General features: G+C 42.5%; 1 protein-coding gene across 1 annotated transcript; it reads left to right on the top strand.

Annotated features, from left to right (window-relative positions):
• Window positions 1-1,950: 1,950 nt before the first annotated feature.
• On the top strand, window positions 1,951-3,090 carry LOC115380067 (trace amine-associated receptor 13c-like). Its single transcript, XM_030081118.1, has 2 exons — window positions 1,951-2,123; window positions 2,271-3,090. Exons 1-2 carry the CDS (start codon window positions 1,951-1,953, stop codon window positions 3,088-3,090), a joined length of 993 nt encoding a protein of 330 aa, XP_029936978.1.
• The last annotated feature ends 7,740 nt before the right edge of the window (window positions 3,091-10,830 follow it).

Here is a 10,830-nt window from a genome sequence, read left to right as displayed (position 1 = left end):
TTGGGTCATGCCTCCAACTGAGCTGAGTGGGTGTTGGAATGACCCACTAGCATAGAAAAATAGTGCCACAGTAACCCTAACAGCAACGGGCAAGGCATACGGACAGCTGGCAGCAGTGTCTACATTACCTGCCACCCGGTGACATAATTCCGTCACTGCCTGACAGGAGAGGCGTAGTTTTGTCGGATCGTTCTGTGGGAAATAATACTTGTATTGTAATATTATAATTTTAGAATATTATATATAAAATATATAATTAATATATATATATTATATATTATTATAAAAGCGGAAAAAATGATTGATAAAAAATACAAACAATATAGACTTACCTGAAAGGCCCAGGTAGCTGGTGCACTGGCGGTACACGTGTTCTGGGCGTCTTCTATTATTTAACTGGCGATCAAGGTGATTTAGCACTATCTCTGCCATTTTCTCAGGGGTTCAACTGAGGCTAAAGCAAGGTGGCTTTTTATAGGCGAGTTAATTCGGGAGGTGGAGCCGCATGTGCACGTCCACATGTGTCCAAGTGGACGCGCATTGAAGCCACCTGGGCGCGCTCTTGTAAAAGCCCAAATGGGTAGCGGGTTGTTTTGAGGACCCGCTATACACTTTCCCTAATGTGTGTGCAATTGTAGGGAAAGCACATAAACACGCCCATGGGCACACCTCCAGGAGCAAATAAAGGATTCGGCATAATGTATAGCAGGTAGTGTGGCCGCAAGATACTGTTAAGGGATAGTGGAAGCTGCTAAATGCGTAATTCATGGGTAGCGGGTAGTGGCAACGGGTAGGGCAGTGTGAAAGATAGAGCCCTTGGTGTTTCCAAACTTCTTCCATTCTTCCATTTCACAATGATAGATCCCTCTTCTCCTGGTAACAATACTTATCTAATTTCCTATGGCACTTGCTAGATCATTGCCTCAGATATAGATAAAATATGATCAAAGAAAACAGAAGTGTCACAGTAATACAGGGTGTCCATAAAGTCTCTTTACAATTTAACAAATGTATTACAAAAGCAAATGAACTGACAAATCTGTGGAAATTATTACAAAATGAGGAGTAGATATTTAAGTTTTTTTGCCTCATTTAATACACCTCTAGATGGGCACCATTAGTTGCACGAAGCACATCAAGACGGTACTCGATTTCTTGCCATGTTCGCTGTAGCATATCCTCATCAATGGTAGCAATGGCATCAGTGATCTTTTGCTTCAAGTCGTTGATGTCCCATATCTTTGCAACGCAATGTGATTAAAAACTTTGATAACCACTGAATACATAGAACAAATCTGATTAACATATATCATCAATTGCTTTTGTAATAGATTTTTTAAATTGTAAAGAGATTTTGTGGATACCCTGTACATCTGGATGTTTGGAGATCTGGATCTGGAAGGATAAGTTAGGTTTTTTATTTTTAATTAGAGTGCAAAAATCAATTGATGTATTAAGTCAATAACCACAAAGTGTGAAAAAGGTGACAGTTCTAAAGCCACCATATGATGGTCAATTGGGCCCTGAAACACAAAAGGTGAATTGTTAAGCTTCTCTCTCCTGAATGAAAGTGGAAAGACAAATGTATGACACCTTAATCTGCTACCATTCTACACACTCTAAACTTGTTTTCCTTTTCCTGATCCAACAGCAAGGAGCAGCAAAGAGTAAATGCTTTCTCTCATCCAGATTAGTATTAGGAAGAGAGAAAAAGAGGCAAGAAAACAAGCCTTGAGGAAGAGGAGACACAGAGGGCAGCAGAAAGAGTGATGATGATGGAGATGAAGATGATGCACATGATAAGGAAGGAGAGACATCAGTTTCCAAGAGAGAGAGGGAGGGAGAAAAGGAAAGAAGAAAAGGTGAGATAAATCAGCTGTGTGACAGAGGGTTTTGTTCAGAGAGCTGTCAGACCTCAGCAGCTTCTCCTCTCCTCCTCTCTCTCTGATGATGGAGACCCTGGAAGGAGCTGAACTCTGCTTTCCACACCTCCTCAACACCTCCTGCAGGAAGAACACACATCCTCACTCCGGTATCATGCTGCTCTACATCCTGATGTCCTCCATGTCTCTGCTCACTGTGGCTCTCAACCTGCTGGTCATCATCTCCATTTCCCACTTCAGGTAGAAAATGATGATGCAGTTGTATTTTAGTGCTTTGTATCTGCTGCATCTTGCCTTACACATGCTACGACTGCTGTTATAAATCCTACAACTGATTATAACATTACTTTTGAGACTACCACTATTAATGATCATCCTCCACTCCAGGCAGCTCCACACCACCACCAACTTCGTCCTCCTCTCTCTGGCTGTCTCAGACCTCCTTGTGGGCCTCCTGCTGATGCCAGTTGAAATCATCCGTTTAGGGTCTTGTTGGTTTTTGGGTGATGTCATGTGCTCTGTGTTATACCTTTTGGGTTTCATCATTACCTCTGCCTCAGTAGGAAACATGGTGCTCATATCAGTGGACCGCTTTGTGGCTATTTGTGACCCTCTGCGTTACCCCATCACAATCACTCAGACAAGAGTTCAAATCTGTGTTTGTGCGTGTTGGACCTCTGCTGTTTTCTACAGCAGTCTGATTCTCAAAGATGTTCTGACACAACCAGGCAGTCATACTTCCTGTCACGGAGAGTGTGTTATTGTCATTAACTATATCTCAGGGGCTGTTGACCTTGTTTTCACCTTTATTCTTCCCATTACTGCCATTATAATTCTGTATATGAGAGTGTTTGTGGTGGCTGTGTCTCAAGCTCGTGCCATGAGATCCCACATTGTGTCTGTCACTCTGCAGCCCTCAGGGACTGGAACTGCTAAGAAATCGGAGCTGAAAGCAGCCAGGACTCTTGGTGTTGTCATAGCTGTGTTTCTTATTTGTTTTTGTCCATATTACTCCTCCTGTCTTGTAAATCAGGAGACCTCAAGCAATGCTTTTCATGTAAAATTTGTAGTGTGGCTGCTTCTTTTTAACTCCTGTTTAAATCCTCTGATCTATGCCCTTTTCTATCCTTGGTTTAGAAAATCTATTAAACTCATTGTCACACTCCAGATCCTGCAGCCTGATTCCCGTGAGGCCAACATACTGTAGAGAGACACTACTGAGTAACTGAAATATGAGGTTTTCTATGAAGGGAGAAATGTATAAGTTCATGTTACTGAATTTAAAAAATCTACAACAAGCTTGGACAGACAATGCATTGCTTAAACCAGCCCCCCTCAACCACGAGGTGCAGTCTGGCTTAGTCGAAAAGTGCTGTCCACAAAAATATTCTGATGTTAATGACAGAATAAAATGGCTTAAGATTCCAAAAAACAATAATCTCACCTTGCCCTTTCCCCATCTCACAACATGAAAGGTGGGGTCAGCGTAACGCCCTGTCCTTATGTCCCTGGTATGTGGTATGAAATGACACCTGACAACAAATAATCTGTCACTATTCAGGAAGGATGCAGAGTATCTTTTTCATTTGAAAAGTGAACACATATGACAAGAGCAAAGAAAAGTGATGCAGTGTGCAAAAGTGACCGGGTCTGAATCCACTAGAGTTCACGTGTATTTGAGAAGCATTGCCACAGAGATCAGGGAAGATCTCTCATTAAAGACATTGCTTTGGTCAGGTTTTGGAGGAGTACCCCATACTTTCAAGTAGCACCACTCCACTACCGCTAACCTTCTCCCCTCTCTATGATGTGTTTGTGTGAACTGAGCTTTTCCAGCCTAATTTACATCAAGTACAGGCAGCAAGAACAGGGCTGATGGGTGCGTTGTCCCACCGGGCTCAGTTTACCCCTCTCTCTTTTTCTCAGTAACTAATTATGGTGTGTTATGTGTGTGTGTTGGCCTTCAGAGGGATGCAGCATGTCATTTTATTGAATTCATTATTATAGACAGAGGAGACTTGAGATTTTGCATAGTTTTCTTTAAAAATATGCAAATTACCATGACTGAAAAGAGGTTGAGAAACACTGGATTAAACACACAGTACATATGTATGTAACTACCAGCCTTGGGGGTAACACATTACTGTCATTAAATTACATGTGGCTTTACTTCTGTTACTTGCAGTCATGCACTTGGTTCTTTGTCTTGGTCCCCCATCATCCCGCTTGTTCTTGCTGCCACAGCTGCTCTGTGCCTGATCTCCATCTTGTGTGTGTGAGTGTGTGTGTGTGTGTGTGAGAGTGTGTGTGTGTGTGTGTGTGTGTCAGATAATCTGTGTCTCCCTCTGCTGTTCATTGTCAGTACTAGTATCTAAACTGTATTCATGTTGAGACGCTGACATTAATGTAAACTTTGCTGTTCGGTGTGCTGCTCAAGGAAACGTCAGCAGGGCGTGTGGCTTTTCATATTCTCTTGATATTTGATGTACTTACCTATAGTTACTAAACAGAATGAATCTGTACTATCAGCTACAGAGGGCCTCTCTGACTTTAAATCCATGTATGTGATGTGTGGTTTTATCTGTAAAAAGATGCGTTCATTCTATTATCAGTCATTCTTTAATTGCTGTACATCGTCCACTTGTGTGTTTGTGGTCCCTTCATTTGTGCTTCAATAAACTGCACATTTGGTACAATATTGTGACATTATAAAAGCTAATTGTAAATACAGAGCTTTAGTTAGGCTACTCCTTAATGTTGCAACAGAATGAGTCAAACACATCAATGTCATTAACAATAGAAAATTAAGTTTATTATCTTCAAGAAAATGCACATCATTATCATTATTTGAGACCTTATTTGGGGTAACAAACTGAATTTGTCTGGACTGGAGTCTGAATTTTGAAATCTTCTGACGATCAAACAATCTAAGAATGCTTTTCCTTACGTAAAATCTTATACTGAATCATGTAAAGGGAAGGGTTTGTTTTTGTGCAGTAAATTATTGATTTGGAAAGTAAAAATGTGTCACGGAAATTCTTTGGAAACAAGTGAGTGAGAAAACTCAATATTAACCTAATAAGATGTAAGACAATAAGACGTGTTAAAAGAAAAGGCTGACGGGAACCTTTTTAGCGTTTGTTTGCTGCCTAACAGGAACAGAGCAGAACTGGGTTTTACTCAACATTTACATCAGATTTTCTCCAAAACATCACCTCTGTGATTTTTTCCGTCTTGTTGACATCAGAGTTTCAGCAGTTTCATATGAGCACACAGTGATATAGTGAGATCTGGCTAGCTCCACTTCAGCATTCTTCACTGTAATTTGAAGAAAGACTGCAGCCACAGTTGAGATAGTTTCTCTTCCAGCCTTTGGACATGAACTGGAAAATATTACTTCACTTCAGAGTTTTTAGGCAAAACACACACAGTAAGAACGTGAGAATTCAAATGATCATAGAAGCCACTTTTTCAAAATTTACCCTGCAGGATAAAAGTGATTGGACTTATGATTGACTTATGATTCTTAATTATCACACGTTGCGTTAAACTAATAAGTCCCCCTCTTCCTCCATTCCGGTTTGTGGCTAAAGTGACAGAGGCAGACACACGGAGGCAGGGTTGACATTTTAACTACAGACAGTGTGGGTTCATTTGTGCATTTTTACCTGAGTTCTGTGTAAATAAACTACATGTACGGATCTAGAAATTATCAGCAGGAACAGGGAGTCCGGGAGTGGTTACAGATCTGAGGGAGTGACACAGAGAGCCAATGAAAGGAGACCCTGCTTGGAGGGCCATGGGCAGGAGGAAGCTGTGTGTGTGTGTGTGTGTGTGTGTGTGTGTGTGTGTGTGCCTGCATGTGTGTTACTCTAATAAGATTCAGTGTGTTGACCTGATTTGTGGATGATTTAACTCTGACCTCCTGAACCAAGGGTCCATTCAGCCCTGTGAGCTCTCTCTCCCTCTTTCTATATGTGTATGTAGGGTGGGAGTGGGGGTGGGGGGGTTGATTCAATTAAGTGTCATGATTCTTTTCTTTTACGATTTTTTTTTTTTTAATTACAGATATTAATATAGATGACCTAAGGAATCCATTGGTATCAAAGATGTAATGTTAGGTTGTTTGATACATTTTTGCGAGAGAAAATATGGTCATTTCCAGCAGGGTCCCTTGACCCCTGACCTCCAGATGTGTGAATGAAAATGGGTTCTCTGGGCAGCCACGGCTGTCCCCTTTGCAGACATGCCCACCTTCTGCTAATCCCATGCAATTTGGGCCACAAAGCCTGCAGTCCACATGTGTTCTTGTGGCCTGTTGTAAAATGGTGTGTTTGTGCAGACTGGGGCCTCAACAGTCTTGGAGTTGCATCAATTGGCTTTGACTGGAAAGCTGAGACTCTTGTGGATTCAATGAGCCACATTTGATTCATGTGTGATGATATTGGCCCCCATAGCAGCCATTTCACTGCAGTCAGAGCATTTTGTCAAACTGGACCTCACTGTATAAAATGACCTCTAGTGAGACCTAGTCCTCCTAGTGTGACCTCTAGGAGAATCACAGCCTCATCAAACCTTACAGCCACAAACTAGAGAATTGCAAATTGCAATACCTCCTTATATTAAATTGCAATCCTTGTAGAATTACAAGACATATTGAATCAGCAGCCAAGTATCATGACAAGCATACCGTCCCAGCCCTAATACACACAGATAACCTTATGTCCTCACCAGAGGTGGGAGTAAGTCACATATGAGCCAGTCAAAAGCAAGTCTCATGTCTTAACCGTCAGGTCTCAAGTTATTGTGATGAAAATCAAGCAAGTCAAGCCGAGTCATGGCACAGTCACAAGTCAAATCATAGGAGTTCTATTTTCACCATTAAACTACTGTAGCCTGCTAAAATCTTACTAACATTAGAGATTTTGTTTTCATATAGGCTTGATAATACAGGCCTAAATTAAAACTTAAGTACGACACAAAAAATAAAGTCAATCAATCAATGACTTTACGTGTCTCTAGTGGGGTGGTTGGTTTTCAAGCTACAATCACAGCAGTTCTGACAGCATTTAAAAAGCTCTGAGGCAAACAAACAACTATCTGACACCATTAGCCACGTGAGCTAGCAAGAATGCTAGAAATGGGAGCTAGCCTTAGCTAAAAATGTCGGTTGATATTTAATAACATCAGTGGCGGGCCATGAATTTCACACCTTGGCCTTCAGTAGTGGTCCTTCTGAATCAATCCACCCCTCAATAACTATTTTATGGCTATAAGAACCATCTTATTATGCAGAAATGCAGTATTAGGGCTGCACAATTAATCGAATTTTAATCGTGATCACGATTTTGGCTGCCACGATTAAATGAGCCTGATCGTCGGCGATATTTACATTTAAAATGCGGGCTCTGCTGCATATCTAATCAAGCACTTTCTCAGCCAGTGGTCAGCCAACCACCAGGGGGCGAACGCACGGTTAAGGCTTCATGTAGCTGCATAAATAACAAGCGAGCGCACCCCACAGACATATATAGTTCTTTCTATGTCTATGGCGCACCCTGCCGCAGCAAACTCAAATTACTCGTTGGACTGTTAAGAGCGAGTTATGTCGGGAGAGGCAGGTATGGCAGCCACTGGAGATGAGGAGCACCATGGTGAGGAGCTAGTGCCTCGAAAAGGATCCACATCCATTGTCTGGAGTTGTTTCGGTTTCAGGGCAAGTGACATCAAACAAGAAAATGTTATATGTAAAGAGTGCAGCAGAGTTGTGTCTGCCCCGCAGGGTAACACAACTAATCTCTTCAACCACCTCAAAAAACACCACCGACACATGTACGAGGAATGCATGAAGGCCAAAGCTAACACTGCCTCACAAAATCCCCGTTTGTTTCCAGCGGCAACCCAGGCAACCATAACAGCGACCCTGCACCGGGCAACACCTTATGCCTCTACCTCCCAAAGACACGCGGAAATTACAGACGCAATATCATTTTATTTAGCCAAAGACATGTGTCCAATAAATACAGTGAGCAACGAGGGCTTCAGAAAAATGGTCAAAACACTGGACAAGAAATATGTAATCCCCTCACGCAATTATTTCTCCAAAGTGGCATTACCTACACTGTATGAAAAATGTCGGCGGGAACTAGAGAGGGAAATCACAACTGTCCAGTTCTTTGCAGCCACGACTGACCTATGGTCAAGCAGAACAATGGAGCCGTACCTGTCCTTGACAATTCACTACATTGACGGGGATTTGCAAATGAAAAGTCGATGCTTGCAGACATCATTTTTCCCGCAAGACCACACAGGAGAAGCTATAGCCCAGGGACTGCGGGAGGCCGTGGCTTCTTGGAGCCTGCAAGAGGAGAGACTAGTCTGCATCACAACAGACAGTGGCCCTAATGTCGTCAAGGCAGCTTCTCTAAATAAATGGACGAGACTTCAGTGCTTTGGCCATAGGCTCCATCTAGCAATTGGTGAGTAGGACGAATAAAAAATACTATTTAAAAATGTACACGTAATTGAATTGTATGTAATCTGTCAGTGCTAATATAATGGAGTGAATGTCAGGGGATGAATTATATATAGGGCTCTCACGCATTGGGCGTGAGACACACACATTTCAACCCGCTCACACGCCAAACCTTGTATTTCTCAACGGCCACCAACTTGCGCCGCTATGTTTTATAACAGTGGTAGGGCCGTATAATTTTCACGATCACGGAATCGCGGATGAAATGCTGTTTTTGTGTGGAATATGAACGTATGTCTGGCAAAGGCAAAGAAGATTTCCAGACTACTGCAGCTCACTGACATATATTGTGTAACAAAGTGAAGAGCTGCCACTCTAGTCTCTTTTCACTGACTAACAGCAGCACACTGACTTAGCTTGTTTATTCAGAGAAGAGGTATCACTTCGGCTTATTTTTCAATCTATGTTATCACAGTCATAGTACTGCTCATTCATTGGTAGCTGAATTGTTAGGTCTGTTTGAGAAGTAATTTAACTTAAAATAATAATAATCATTTAACATATTGTTCAATTATTGGAGTCAAGCCCCCATGCCGCCACCACCAAAATCTCACTCTGAACTCAGTTCAAAACTTGAGAGCCCTGATATATACACTATATTACCAAAAGTATTCCCTCACCCATTCAAATGATCAGAATCAGGTGTCCTAATCACTTGGCCTGGCCACAGGTGTATAAAATCAAGCACTCAGGCATGCAGACTGTGAAACAAGACATTTGTGAAAGAATGGGCCACTCTCAGGAGCTCAGTGAATTCCAGCGTGGAACTGTCATAGGATGCCACCTGTGCAACAAATCCAGTCGTGAAATTTCCTCGCTCCTAAATATTCCACAGTCAACTGTCAGCTCTATTATAACAAAATGGAAGCGTTTGGGAACAACAGCAACTCAGCCACGAAGTGGTAGGCCACGTAAAGTGACGGAGAGGGGTCAGCGGATGCTGAAGCGCATAGTGCAAAGAGGTCGCCGACTTTCTGCACAGTCAATTGCTACAGAGCTACAAACTTCATGTGACCTTCAGATTAGACCAAGTACAGTACGCAGAGAGCTTCATGGAATGGGTTTCCATGGCCGAGCAGCTGCAGCCAAGCCACACATCACCAAGTGCAATGCAAAGCGTCGGATGCAATGGTGTAAAGCACGCCGCCACTGGCCTCTAGAGCAGTGGAGACGCGTTCTCTGGAGTGATGAATCACGCTTTTCCATCTGGCAATCTGATGGACGAGTCTGGGTTTGGAGGTTGCCAGGAGAACGGTACATTTCAGACTGCATTGTGCCGACTGTGAAATTTGGTGGAGGAGGAATTATGATGTGGGGTTGTTTTTCAGGAGCTGGGCTTGGCCCCTTAGTTCCAGTGAAAGGAACTTTGAATGCTTCAGGATACCAAAACATTTTGGACAATTCCATGCTCCCAACCTTGTGGGAACAGTTTGGAGTGGGCCCCTTCCTCTTCCAACATGACTGTGCACCAGTGCACAAAGCAAGGTCCATAAAGACATGGATGACAGAGTCTGGTGTGGATGAACTTGACTGGCCTGCACAGAGTCCTGACCTGAACCCGATAGAACACCTTTGGGATGAATTAGAGCGGAGACTGAGAGCCAGGCCTTCTCGACCAACATCAGTGTGTGACCTCACCAATGCGCTTTTGGAAGAATGGTCAAAAATTCCTATAAACACTCTCCTCAACCTTGTGGACAGTCTTCCCAGAAGAGTTGAAGCTGTAATAGCTGCAAAAGGTGGACCGACATCATATTGAACTCTATGGGTTAGGAATGGGATAGCACTTCAGTTCATAGTTTGAGTAAAGGCAGGTGAGCGAATACTTTTGGTAATATAGTGTATATATATATATATATATATATATATATATATACATACATATATATATATATACACACACACACACACACACACACACACAACTGACAAGTTAAATAACAAAAATGAAGAAAAGGGATTGGAATACAACATCTTAAAAAACACATGAATATACATACAAGGTTTTATTCTGTTTTAATTTAACATGGGTCTTATTTTCTTTTATAGAGAATGCAATGAGAGATCCACGTATTGACCGTGCAGTGGGGATCTGCAAAAAACTTGTCAGCAGTTTCTCCTACAGCTGGAGGCGTAAAAAGGAGCTAGCACGGGCTCAAAAGGAGCTGAAGCTTCCAGAGCATGGGCTGAAGACAGAATGCCCCACAAGGTGGGGATCAAGGCAGGCAATGATTGCAAGAGTCCTGGAGCAGCAGAGGGCCATTTCACAAGTCTTATCTTCTGACCGAAAAGCAAGACACCTCATCCCAACGTGGCAGGACACTGACATCCTGGAAGCCATCAACAAAGCCCTCCATCCTCTGATTGAGTTTGAGATGCACTGTCCAGTGAGAAATATGTCAGTGTTTCTTT

The sequence above is a fragment of the Myripristis murdjan genome, chromosome 21, assembly GCF_902150065.1.
Source record: "Myripristis murdjan chromosome 21, fMyrMur1.1, whole genome shotgun sequence".
Lineage (NCBI taxonomy): Eukaryota > Metazoa > Chordata > Actinopteri > Holocentriformes > Holocentridae > Myripristis > Myripristis murdjan.
This window is presented reverse-complemented; position numbering and strand designations above follow the sequence as displayed.